This window comes from Globicephala melas, chromosome 1, assembly GCF_963455315.2.
Source record: "Globicephala melas chromosome 1, mGloMel1.2, whole genome shotgun sequence".
In the NCBI taxonomy this organism is placed as follows: Eukaryota; Metazoa; Chordata; class Mammalia; order Artiodactyla; family Delphinidae; genus Globicephala; species Globicephala melas.
Window position 1 is genome coordinate 17988928 of NC_083314.1, and position 13554 is coordinate 18002481.

The 13554-nt window shown below is 35.6% G+C and overlaps 1 protein-coding gene across 2 annotated transcripts in view; it reads right to left on the reverse strand.

The window, feature by feature from the left end:
* The window catches only part of EPRS1 (glutamyl-prolyl-tRNA synthetase 1), a 68523-nt gene that overhangs the window by 11835 nt on the left and 43134 nt on the right, over positions 1–13554 (reverse strand). For both annotated transcript variants that reach the window (XM_030868332.3, XM_060298480.2), the window contains 10 exons: positions 9174–9407; positions 7871–8133; positions 5918–5969; positions 5231–5440; positions 4772–4844; positions 3366–3445; positions 3028–3129; positions 1846–2001; positions 1178–1375; positions 530–703 (listed from right to left, as the gene is read on the reverse strand). In XM_030868332.3, coding sequence (XP_030724192.1) covers positions 530–703; positions 1178–1375; positions 1846–2001; positions 3028–3129; positions 3366–3445; positions 4772–4844; positions 5231–5440; positions 5918–5969; positions 7871–8133; positions 9174–9407 — 1542 coding nt within the window. The remainder of the gene's footprint in view (positions 1–529; positions 704–1177; positions 1376–1845; positions 2002–3027; positions 3130–3365; positions 3446–4771; positions 4845–5230; positions 5441–5917; positions 5970–7870; positions 8134–9173; positions 9408–13554) is intronic.

The window sequence follows — 13554 nt, forward strand, 5'->3', positions numbered from 1 at the left end:
AAGCTGCAATGTCACTACACCTTCTTACCCACTGCCTGTAATATGAGTTTATAAATTCTTGACTCCTAATTGCTAGTTCTAACAAGATCCCCTGTCTCATCATAAGAAAAAAAGTTAAATCCCAGAAGTTTGAAAAATGGAATAAAGAACACAGATCATCTATTAATGACAATGTGCAGCAAATAAAAGTTATATCAAAAACATTAAACCAGAATTTAGACTAGTCTTGAATATACAAAATAAAAATTAACAAACCGCTGTGAAACAATGTGGTGTGAAAAACCAAGTATGAAATTAATCTCTGATTAGCTGTAACAATGACAGCTAGTTGATGCCCATGCACCACTATTCTGATAGTCTTACTGTTTAAATAATGTATTTATTTTATGAATTCTTGATATAAACATTTTAGTAACAACCATATGAGGTTTATTAACCATAAACAAGGTCTTCACGATCACTTTAATTCTAACGTAACAAAAATCCAAATTGGGAGCATGGGAGTAAAATATGCAACTGAAGAATTTACCTTGAGCTCCCAGTGATTGAACTTCCAACCTGGTGAATAGTTATCTCGCAAATCAGCTCTAACTCGAATATTAACACTGAGTAACCGCCTTCGATAATCATTGCATTTTGCAATCAGAGCATCTCTGTCTTCTTCAGAAAGTGCATTTGTAATGCCACAAGGAATAACCACCACCTAGAATCCAGCACAGTATCACAAATTTATACAAAGGAGCAGTATATGGAAGTAATGAAGTCACATCACCACACAGTATCTAGGAGTCAAAACCTCCTAGTGACTATAAGCCTTCACACAAATCAACTTGGATGGTTTCTAATCTACGCAGAATATCTAGCAACTATTAAATAGCTGCATATTGTTTGTCCATGCGAAAAACATTTGTTTTTCATTTAACCTATTATAAACCATTATTCAAAAAATAATTTCTAAAACTTTTGTAAAGTAGGTAAAAAAAATTAAAAAACAGTAACACAAATAATATACATAGTTACACAATACCAAGGTCTAGACCGTATTCTACGTTGTTTCTGTATCAGCTAAATCTACCTGAATGACACTCAGAAAAAAAAAATCACACTTTAAAATTTTCTTCGCTAAATATGGCTTGTATTTTATAAAAGAAATGATAAACAGAAATATTTTCCTTACCTGAACACAGGCTACACGGGGTGGTAATACTAAGCCCATGTTGTCCCCATGAACCATGGTCATAACACCAATAGTTCGAGTTGTCAGGCCCCAGGAGTTTTGATAGGCAAATTGCTTCTCTCCTGGTGTCTTCGGATCTTCAAAAATGATTTCAAACATTTTAGAAAAGTTCTGCCCTAAATGATGTGATGTTGCTCCCTAAAATAGAGGTACACATCTTTTAATTTTGATAACCTATTAATGCCTTTGAAAATAATTACTGTAAGATCACACACCTTAAAATGGCACTAGACCTACTTTACCTTCCCTGATTTTTTATATTAAATAAGTTTTTAAAGCGTAACTGATACAACAAAGAGACTAAGATTAGTCAAAAAATATATAGTAGCATACAGCTATGAGCAGCCCCTCTTAGAGAAGTTACTTTAATTACAAAGGTTTTTAAAAAATCCATGCTTTGGTGATTCAGGATATAAGCCTTGATTTAACTGACCTTGGAGATTTACAGGGAATGGGACAGATTGGCCTGAAATTATAATATGGCCTTAGAAAACATGGGATATACTGATTTTTAAGAGTCTACTTCTCTGACGACAGAAGAAACTTGTCAGATCTGCCCACGGGCTATGCTTACAGTCACCTAGGAATCCTATGCAGCAGTTTGATACCTGGATAGCTCTTCCACTGGCAGATATAAATGCTTCTACCGTAGTTGTGTAGTCTCCTCCTGCAAATTTCTCCTTTTCAGTCTTTCTTCCCTTTACAACAGGAATTGCCAGGAGTTCTTCATATACCTTAGCGTATAAGTCAAGTATCTGCAAAACCTGTAACGTTTTAAATGAAAAGTGTTCAAATTTATGGTATATTTATTGATGATAGATCTATAAAAACTGTACTATTTAAAACTAATTGTGGGGCTTCCCTGGTGGCGCAGTGGTTGAGACTCCACCTGCCAGTGCAGGGGACACTGGTTCGAGCCCTGGTCCGGGAAGATCCCATGTGCGAGAGAGCAACTAAGCCCATGCGCCACAACTACTGAGCCTGCGCTCTAGAGCCTGCAAGCCACAACTACTGAGCCCACATGTCGCAACTACTGAAGCACATGCCTAGAGCTCATGCTCTGCAATAAGAGAAGCCACTGCAATGAGAAGCCTGCGCACTGCAATGAAGAGTAGCCCCTGCTCGCCGCAACTAGAGAAAGCCCACACAGCAACAACAAAGACCCAACGCAGCCAAAAATAAAATAAATGTATTAAAAAAGAAAATAAAAGAAAACTAATTGTGGTGGGAAAAGCATTTCAAACAATAAAAATCTTTTTTTATGGAAAGGTCAAAGCAGCCAGTGTGAATTTATTAAAATATTCAACAAAGCAGTACGCAAAACAAGTGGAATAATTTTTTAAAATATAAATAACTTTAGAATATAAAAGAAAATAAATGTTTATGAAAGATACACAGTAACCAGGGTAAAAATCTCCTGAAGAAGCATTAATTTCACCCATGGGATTATAATTTCTTCTACACATTGAAGTCCAAAACTATTTTCATCTGAAAATTTAAAACGGCACATTTTCTAATAAAATTTCAGTAAGCAGTTTCTTAAGTCCACGTACATTTGAATTAACTTGTTTTTTAACAGATACATAAATTTTAAGGAACAAAATAATTTATACCAGGAAATTATCTTTTAATGTCATTTTGAGATCAGACCAAATTTCAACTTACAGTTATTTACTGAATGATTACTATGTAAATAGATAGCACTGCATTACTTACAGCTGCAGGGGGGAAAAAAGCACAGCCTGGACAAAGAATTAGAACATAATTAATATGGAAGACAAGTGTTATACCTCTTCTGCTGCCTCTTCAAATGTAGCAAATGCACTGTGCCCCTCCTGCCAAAGGAATTCACGAGTACGCAGGAAAGGCTGAGGATGCTTGAACTCCCAACGCTGGAAGAGGCAAGAACACAATTTAATCTTTAGAGAGAGCTTTTCAATTTTTGGTAACAACTTTATACGGTAAGTAATCAGAAATCATAATTGTAATCCAAAATACTTCAAAAATGCTTCCATACTCCCAATCCTTTGAATATAAAAACAAGAAAAAAAAATGTGTGTGTGTGTGTGTGTGTGTTTAAATGAATAAGAAGAATAATGAAAGAATGTAAGAAGGGATGTGCACCTACCACCACATTGCACCACTGATTGAGCCTGATGGGCAGGTCTCTGTGGGACTGCACCCATTTCGCGTATGCAGGATACATTACTGAAAAGACACAGGAAAATACAGGCAGTTAGTCACTAAAGGTTTTATTCCCCTTTGAAGGCTGGTTAGTGTTAAACAGGAAACATAATTAATAGGAATTAAAATGCTGTGCTTGTGCAGGTAAGTGAACGGTATTGTATTCCATCAAACGAATTAGTCAAGGGAATAAGTCCACCTAAAACTGACCGTATTTTATTTTCTTCACAATGAGATTTACATTTAATTTTATAGCTTTTCGGCTGTTTTACTTCTAAAAACACTAAGTGAACATCTTATAGTATATACTGTGTTCTACGTTAAGTTCTTTCCTTTCATTATCCTGTTCAATCCTCACATTCAACCCATGAAATGGATATCATAATCTCAATATTGACAACGTGGAAGCTGAGCTTAGAGAAGTTAAATCACTTGCTGAATCCAGCACAGTTACCCATTAGAAACAGAATTTAGGTTAAATCTATCTGATGCATCTACCCAGGGTCTGAAACCTCTTGCCATCAACTGCTAATTTAAGTGAAGGTGCCTTTCTTATCATAGCCCATTCAGGATTATCTATAATTAGTAAAACAAAATATAACTTTGCCAATTTGGTATGTGAAAAAAAGCTGGTTATCATAATTTTAATAATACATCATTATATACTATTATACAAGAGTATCGCTAAAAGTATCAAATAAAAAGCAAACAATCCTTAACTCTAAAGATAGATAATCCCTTTGGAGACAGTGACAAGCCCAAAGACTCAAAATTTCCAAGTGGTACTCCCATTTATTATGTGCAATTTTAGGAAAATCATTTAACCCTTCAGAGATCTTTTTTTTAACCTGCAAAATGGAAATAACAATAGCTGTCCCTACTTTCCTAACTACACTACTGTTAGAATAATACAAGGTGTAAATGAAATCACTTAGTAACCTATAAAAACCCTATATAAATGCAAATGTAATATTAAAATGACTAATTTGAAGAAAATAAGGCAGTAAACATTAGTGTTTACAATTTTATAATCAATTCCAAGAATAAAAACTATTCTAAGAATAAAACTTCTTGGAAAGCTCTGAAAAATTAGAGCATGAAATTAAAAATGATTTAAAATTGCTTTAAAAAAAATCTTTATCCTAATGATAAACAGCTCCACAATGAATATTGTACAGAGAATAAAATTCTATGCCACTTAAGTCTGCATTTATCTTCATCAACATTCATTAAACTTGATATCATCAATAAGCATTATAAATATCACAAAATAAAAGGTGAGACTCAACTCTAGAAGCTGTCTCTATTGTTCAATGAGCTTTTCTCCTGTGTTCCAAGGCCCATCCTCACCTGTTTCACTGGTAGGACGAACAGCAATTGGTTCTGCCAACTCTGTTTTGCCAGATCTTGTCACCCAAGCAACCTAGTAAGATGAAATCATTTTTCATACATTTTTTAAACAGCACTTTAGAGGAAGAGCACAGTTATAGTCAAAACTCTATTTCAAGTTTTGCTCTATCAATTAAGGCAAGTTAAAGTAACTGCTTCTGTTCACTGTGAGAAAAGGTAGATACTTACTGTCTTTATAATGTTTACTGAAAAGTAAAAGCCAGTTAATTAGTGAATGTAACAAAAAGAATCATGACTTGCCCTGATGAAAGAAATCTAATTTTTTTTAAATGGCTTTACATTTCTCTAAGTTGGCTGCAGTAACTTGCCTTTTAAATTACTATTCAAGTATGAACTGAAAATATACTTCTGAGTTCATGACAGAAAACTGCAAAAAATAAATAAAGCAGGCTAACTTACCTCAGGGGCAAAGTCAGCAACATGAGTCTTCTCTTTCTCTAATGCACCTTGAGACACAAACATGGGGAAATAGCAGTTTTCAACACCAAGTTTCTTGATCTCAGCATCAAAAAAGTCCTTGATGGATTCCCAAATGGAATATGCCCAGGGACGAAGGATATAGCAGCCACTTACATCATAGTATTCAATCATTTCTGACTTTGTGATGACCTTTTTAAAAGAAAAATATAGTCTATGAAGCCTAAATTGAACCAAAATTATAGTATAAGTGCCAAGAGTATGACAGCCAAGCTTCAAGTCTGGAGGCTTCCCCTGTTGGTACATCCTCTTAATGTGCGTGTAAAATGGATCATTCTAGACTGAGAAACACCAGGGCTCTGAATTCTTAAGACGACTTGAATTCTAACCTTGCTTCTGCTGTTTTACTATTTTGTGACTTAGGACTAATCCCTTTACCTCACCAAAAAAACAAAACAAAATAAAAAATCAAATAATGACTATCTCACAGGGCTACTTCTCAATTCAATACTTTCTGTGACATTGCTTTGAAAACTGACATGTTACATGACTATGCTATGTATTTTAAAGGCAATATGCATTATTACTTTGTGTCTGGATTTTAGAATCTAAATATAAAGTAGCCTTTGAGAAATTTAAAACATAAAAATCAACAGAACCCATACTCACTTGAGAATACCAATCTGCAAGATTTTCTTCTTTTTTTGCCTCAAGACCCAACCTGCAGATATAAAAAATACAAATCTCTTCATCCAGCAATTGCTTTGTGGCTGAATGGAAATAAACCTCTAAACCTCAAAAGAGCTTGGTTTTCCTTCAGTCTGAGTTATTTCTATATTTATATCTCTTCTATATTCATTCCCATGATGTTTTTAACCTAGAAAACAGTTCAATCATCTCTTAAAAGATTGTGTGATGCTATCCATCAAAAGCTAGGAAAACTAATAAGCGTAACAAAAGCTATGACTTTAATGCAGACATTCCTTTTACAAAGTTCTTTATAAGGAAATGTATTTGTAGCAAAGACAGAGCCTATTCACATAGTGTTCTCACTAAAAAATAAAAAGAATCTTTTGCCAGTTTCAATCCAGATAAAAATATAGTAAGATCAGTGTCTCATTAAAAGTAATATGTAAAAAGTAGTAAAGACAATGGCTATATGTATACATGTGTCAATACATAAGTGTGTGTATATATATATATATATATATATATATATCCTTACATGTAAGTTTTTTTCTATAAGTTTTTCCTTTAACCACAGTAAATAAAAGTTGCAGAGACAGACGCTTCCAAAATAAATTAGATCTGCAATAAAAAACTATTCTAGAGATATGGGAACATATGTATATGTATAACTGATTCACTTTGTTATAAAGCAGAAACTAACACACCATTGTAAAGCAATTATACTCCAATAAAGATGTTAAAAAAAAAGTTTGAAGTCATTAATGATGGTGATTGTGCAATAAACTCTAAGAAATAAAAAAAAAAACTATTCTAGACAATAATCTTTTTAATGAAACACCAACCATTATTCAGGAAACTGTGGTCTTATGATCCACATAGAAAAATCTACCCATTAGTTATGTTTTATAAAAGGTACATCTTTTTAGAGTTTACAAACAAGGCTTTATTGGCTTAAAATCTTAATGTATTTATGTTTGAATTCTCTGTTGTTTCACTTTGATACATCCCAACAAAATGCCTACATGAAATCTTGCCGTTTCACAAGCAGTCAGAAGGTAAAAAATGAGAAGTTCTATTCTCACTTCTACTATTCTATAATGCTGATCACCCAGTCAATGGGCAAGAAAATAACTGTTGTATTCTCTTGTTTGAGGAGACACTGTGTGTATACTGTGAGTGATGAGAGGCAGAATTTGAAATTCAGCTAAACAAATCTAACACCAAAGTATCTCTAAATAGTAGCTGCTAACAACAGCCTAACTTAGGTTCAGCTTAGAGTGAACCTCACATAAAGTTCACTCTAATTTTGGGATGTGGATAATGGGGGAATCATACTGTTCATATGGATTAGAAGATATTGAAACACCATCTATTCCACAGTGCTGCCTTTAAACCAGCTTTGTTTTATATTTAACCAATTTTAAAAGCCTATTGAGAACAAAGTTCTCGTTTAGTCCCCACAAAAGATTTTCATTTGAAAAATCTGCTAAAGTGCAAAACAACGTGTACAGCTAAGCTAACAATTGTGTTACAAGGGAGAAAGAAGAGGAAAAAAAAATATATATATACACACACACATATATATTTGTTTTTACTTGTGTAAGCAAATGAAAATCTCTCAGTGCATAGGGAAGAAACTAGTAACAGTGGTTACCAATTCATTATGGTGGTAGGAGGAACTGGGAAGATGGGAAAGAAGCATAGGAGTGAGACTGCACTGAACTCTTTATATTCTAAGATTCTTGAACCAAGCAAACGAATGTGTTACCTATTTAAATAAACAGAAAATGAACAAAAACTATCTGCTGACATTATACCTTTAGCATTCTCCAATTTAATGTGATAGTCAAACTACCCAAAATTTGTTTTTTTAAAAAAATAATTAATCCAAAACTTTGCTTCACTTCCAATGAAGTTTCCACGTTTTATTACCTGGTCTGCTTCTTAGGCCCTTGTCCTTCCCCTGGTCCACTTGATGACAGCCCACTTCCTTGGTTTTTAGAAGAGTCTTTCTTTTGGCCATCGTTTTGTTTCTGAGTTTTATTCTGCTTTTCAGATTTATTTTCTTTTTCTTTCTTTTTCTTATCTTTTTCCTCAGCCCCATTGGCAGAGACAGGCTTATAATCTACTCCCGTCAGAGACTTGTACTGTGCCTTCAGCTGAAGGAGTTCTTGTACAGCTGTACCTACTTGATCCTTTAATAAAAGAGGAAACAGAGAAGAGAGCATTTAATTCAAATCACTATCTAAGCACCAATGTCCAACGCTTTATAAGCAGATTTGAAAACACAAAGGCAGAGGGTATGGGGTAGGGGTGGAGAATGTTAAATACACACTCCTGAAAATGAATAAAAGAGCATGAGAAACAGAACTGGAAAATACTGATTAAAAAACTGTACTATAACTGCACTGTTCAAAGAATAGCCACTGGCCACATGTGGCTGATTAAATTTAAATTAAAGTAGATAAAACTTAAAATTCAGTTCCTCAGTCACAGAGCCGCATTTCAAGGGCTCAACAGTCCTTGCGGCTAGTAACTACTGTACTGGACAGAACTGTTAGAGAACATTTCCATCATCTCAGAAAGTCCTATTAGAAAGCACTAGGATATAATATGTATTCTACTGTAATTTAAGTTGAGTCATTAAATTATATAAGTTGAACATTGCAGAGTTATAAAAAATGACAGTAATCAAGTTTCTATATTATTGGTTAAACTTCAAAACCTATAACGACTTACTGTTTTCCACTCACCTGAATCGGTACCAACATATCCTCCTCCTATAAAGATAACACAACTAGCGCACACTATACTAGAGCTCAAGATAAAACTTGCCATTTGAGACTGACGGAGCTTTAGGAGAATGAGTCAAACAAAGAGGAGGGCCTACAATATGCCAGGCACTGATATGGTCTAGGTCCCTATTCTCAAGGATCTTACAGACGAGAGCGAAACAGACAACTTAACAATTAAACTAGCTGTTAAACGATTTAAGTGTTATGTCAGAGAAAGGCAGTGTCACATGAGAATGACCAGGCCACTCTAGCTGGGATGGGGGATGGGGGATGGGGGTTAGGATCAACAAACGCTTCTCTAAAAGGCAAGATGAAAGAGTTGAGAACCGCCATCATGAGTAGAAGTTAGCCAGATCTGACGGGACACTAAGGGTTCCAGGCAAAGAAAACGGCCTGTAGTGTAAGAAACAAAAACACACAAACGTTAATACCACACTAACCTTAGAAGCTTTTTCAGCTTTAAGTTTTCGAACTACTTCTCCTTGAGTAGCTACTTTGTCAAAAAGTGATTTGGCTTCTGGTGTTTCTGGACCACGAGGCTCAGAGCTTCTGGATGGACTTGAATCTGAACTTTGTGATGATGGGGGCTGACCAGGAACGTACTCCTTCCCAGTTTTTTCTTTATACTGAGCTTTCAGGGACAGTAAACATTCTACAGCTTCATTTACTTTAGCCTGAGATAAAAGAGAAAAATAAAAAAGTATTTAACGCTTTCTGAAATTTCTGAAAATTTCAATGATTATTAAAAATCATTAACTACCACCAAAATATTCCTGTAAATAATCATCATGGAGAAACCCAAGCACAAAGGAGCTAAATCATCATCCTAAAAGAGCAAATGAAAGCTAAAGAAAAGTTCAAAATATAAAGATCATAAATCTATATACAAATCATAAAAGTAAACATAAATGCCCATACACATACATAAAGTGTAAATGACTTTACACTTTACATATGTAAACAGACAAATTATAGAACACCCCAGCAAACTGTCCGTTTCCAAGCCCTGGGACGGTAAACAGTGGAGCCCGAATTTACAAAATCAGAATTTGCCTGTATGAATCCTTATTTTCTTCAGCCTATTAAACAGACACTAAATACAGCACTGGAAAAAAAAAAACCCACAGTATGGACTCAACTAAAGAATAGCTACATCACTCTTAAAAATTTACAGTGAAATGAGAAGGTATGTTGAGGTTTTAATTAGACATTCAGCTATATATATCAGCCTCTGATACTTCAACAGAATTATGATGAAAAAGAATGAAATACTCAGCCCAACTGAGACACTTGTGACTTCAGCAGAGGAGGACAGGCAAAGGGCCCACGCTGGACACCTTACCTGAATGGTGATACCATCTAACCACAAACTACACTATATACTATATACTATACCACTGGAAAGTCAAGGCATCAATCAAAACAGAGAAAAAGTGCCTCCCAATTACCTTATCCAAGTTTTATGGCTACATTCTAACAGTGCTCCAAATAGCTAAGAGGAACCCAACACAAGCAGAAAGAATACTAAAATGGGGGTCAAAGGAACACAGGAAGAACCGGTATACCTTCAAAGAATTTGCATGTACAAAATAGCAACTGACATTTCCTTGTCTAACGCTTTATGATACAGCTTTGCTGCCTGTTAGCGTCTACCACACTAGGCATCACAGAGGAAGTAAAGGTAAGAGGAGAAATTGCAAAGAGAAATGAGTAGGTTGTCTGATTTGTACTCCTGACCTGTCTCTTGTTTATATTCTGTCTTTAGAACTGAATGTTTCCAGAACAAAATCCTAAGAAAAAGAACATAGTCAATCAGACACACAAGAATCAAGAAACTTCCATCAGCTAAAAGAAGGAAAATGGCATCCAATAGTTAAGGGACTTTCCTGTAACCATTTCTACAAAAAGAGGCCTATTTGAAAGAAGTTCCATTTTATACTATAAGCAGGTATTGACTAGAGTTTGAAGTCAGATGGCACACATTTCACAAAGGAAAAACCCTTGTGTGGCAAGATTACAAATTGAAATATTATAAAGGAGAAAATATGGACAAACCACTTCATTACTGAATGAAATATTCTAAAAGTGGAGTAAAATTATATATGTCTATATCCTCTCCAACTAAATTATTATTAGTTAAATTTTTCAGGCTATTTTTCGAAACAGTGAAATCATACTACTTGCTATGCAGTCTTATCTGATGATTTAGAAGGTACCTAAAGATTCTTGAAAGAATTATCAATATAAAACATAATTACTATCACTTTACGGCCTATTTACTCTGTGCCAGATACTATGCTAAGTGCTTTACATAGACCATCTTATTCAATTCTCAAAACAACCCTGATCCATTTTATAGAAGAAAGAAGAAAAGCTTAGAAAGATTAAGTACCTTATCCAAAGTTATACAGTAAGTGGTAGAGTGAGAATTTTAATCTACGGTTTATTCTAGAGTCTTTCATCTTGAACACAATAGTATGCACCGCATTACAGAAGGTATGAGACAATGATCTAAATTTCAACGTTCATTTTAATCCTACTAACTAACATGCCATGAACACTGCTTTTTCAAAAGAGGTCTTTGATTCTCACTTGAATACGTCTCATAGAATGAGAAAAAAATAATTTCTTTTAATATTCTAGTTTTCTGGATCAAAAGACATTTACAAAGAGAAACTGGATAGTACTACTCAGTAGTACAAGATTACACAACAGCAGAATGTTAAAAAACACTTGTTAATAGATCTTAAGTCTTTAATGGACAAAGGCTGTTTTAAACTCACCTAACATGTGCCAACACAGACAAGAAAAAAGTTTTCAATAAGTAATTGTTGATGTGGATGAATGAGAATGGAAACAGCCTACAAAAAGACTTCAGTAAAGGTTTAAGATGGGAATTTGAGGAAGTAAAAATGACGTTGAAAGAATGATTTAAAACATGACTGAAAATGTAGAAAATGGATGAGAACACACCTGGTTGGAATGCATGAAAAGTACACAAACTGTTTTTGCAGCAGCCACTAGATGGAAACACTTCCCCATGGGGAAAGGTGGCAACTTTAATACAAAGAAAAACCTAGAACTTAACCAATTCAAAATAGTAAGAACAGAACCTTTCAAAATGGCCTCAGCACCTCAACGATCAGTGAAAAAAGCTTTAAAAAATACTTCTTTCAAACTGTATTTTTTTCCCAACTCTATTCACAGTCACCCACCTTTGCTCCTCACTAACACAGCTGAGGGAATTACACCTCCACACATTAATGAGGACTCCCCAGAGCAAAGATTCTCACTTCGCTGGGGGTGGGGGGGGGCGGGGGCGGAGGTTGGTGGTGAATGGTAATCAGAAGAGGGAGTCTTTCAAATGTGGGAGAGGGAGTGTGAAGCTTGTATCATATTAAAAAGTCTGCTTGGGGGCTTCCCTGGTGGCGCAGTGGTTGAGAGTCCGCCTGCCGATGCAGGGGATGCGGGTTCGTGCCCCGGTCCGGGAAGATCCCACGTGCCGCAGAGCGGCTGGGCCCGTGAGCCATGGCTGCTGAGCTTGCGCGTCCGGAGCCTGTGCTCCGCAGCGGGAGAGGCCACAACAGTTAGAGGCCTGTGTACCGCCAAAAAAAAAAAAAAAGTCTGCTTGGAGATTTAGCAAACTTAAAGTTTGAAGGTTTTCAAAGAAACGCATTTTTTCTCTAAATCAATGGATCAGAAATCTATGTTTAGCTTAAGCCTGTAAGAAACAGCCGGTTTAGTGAACCTGGATCCCAGGAACCAATACAGCACAGGAAAGGGCCCAGACTCCTCAGTCAACCTGGATTAGAACACCTGTTTTGCCATTTCTCACCTGGTTCACTTACCTACATCACAATGTATCTGCTACTTTTCTGACACAAATAAATCAATACAAACTCCTCTGATTTTCCTAGAAGATCCTTCAGCTGAAGTAAGTCTTGTGAAATGTCTTGTTTCACAAGATGGTTGGATTTATACTTGCTTAGAGCAAATTTAAGTTTGCATTAAGTACCACATACAAATATAGCAGAAACCCACTAACACAAATTCCAAACAAGAAGCTCAAAACCATCAAGGGAAAGACGGATTTGTTTCTTCTCATTTTCTCCGCCTACGACATTTATTTTTTGGCCTGAGAATTCTTAAGGCTATTTGGGGTGGGTGTGAGGAGTAGTGGTTTTCCAGAACAGCCTGTTTAATGGACAAAGGGATATAACAATGTGTTTCCTTTCTTGATAACCTGTGATTTGGGTTTTAAAACCAAAAACATTGGTGTAAAATACAAAGAGCAAAGGTTGGTGAAACATTTAAGATGAATTCCTGGGGGCATGAAATGCAAGGTGCTGTGAATTAAAATGCTGCAGGCACAGAAGTAAAAGGTGACCAGCACCCCCTCGACACAGACGAGGTTTGACAAGACGAAACAATTGTGGATTATTATTTTGATTCAACGTAGTCATCATCTGATTTTGCTGCCATTCATTACTTCAATTTTTAAAATCTTTAACTATAAAGGTTCTGAAAAGTCTTTCCACTAAGGGAAAGACTTTTCAATAATAAAGGGCCCAGGCCAGACAGTAAATATATTAGGCTTTGCAAGTCTGTTGCAACTACTCAGCTCTGGAATTACAGGGCTAAAACGGCCATGGACAATATGTAAACTAGTAAGTGTGGTTGTGTTCCAGTAACATTTTACTTACGGAACACAGGTGCAGGCCACAGTTTGCCAAGCCCTGTCCTGGAGTCTGAAGTGTCATAGTATTCCATAAAACCTTTGATTTACCATTTTCTGATTCCCATTTCAAGAAATACTATAAA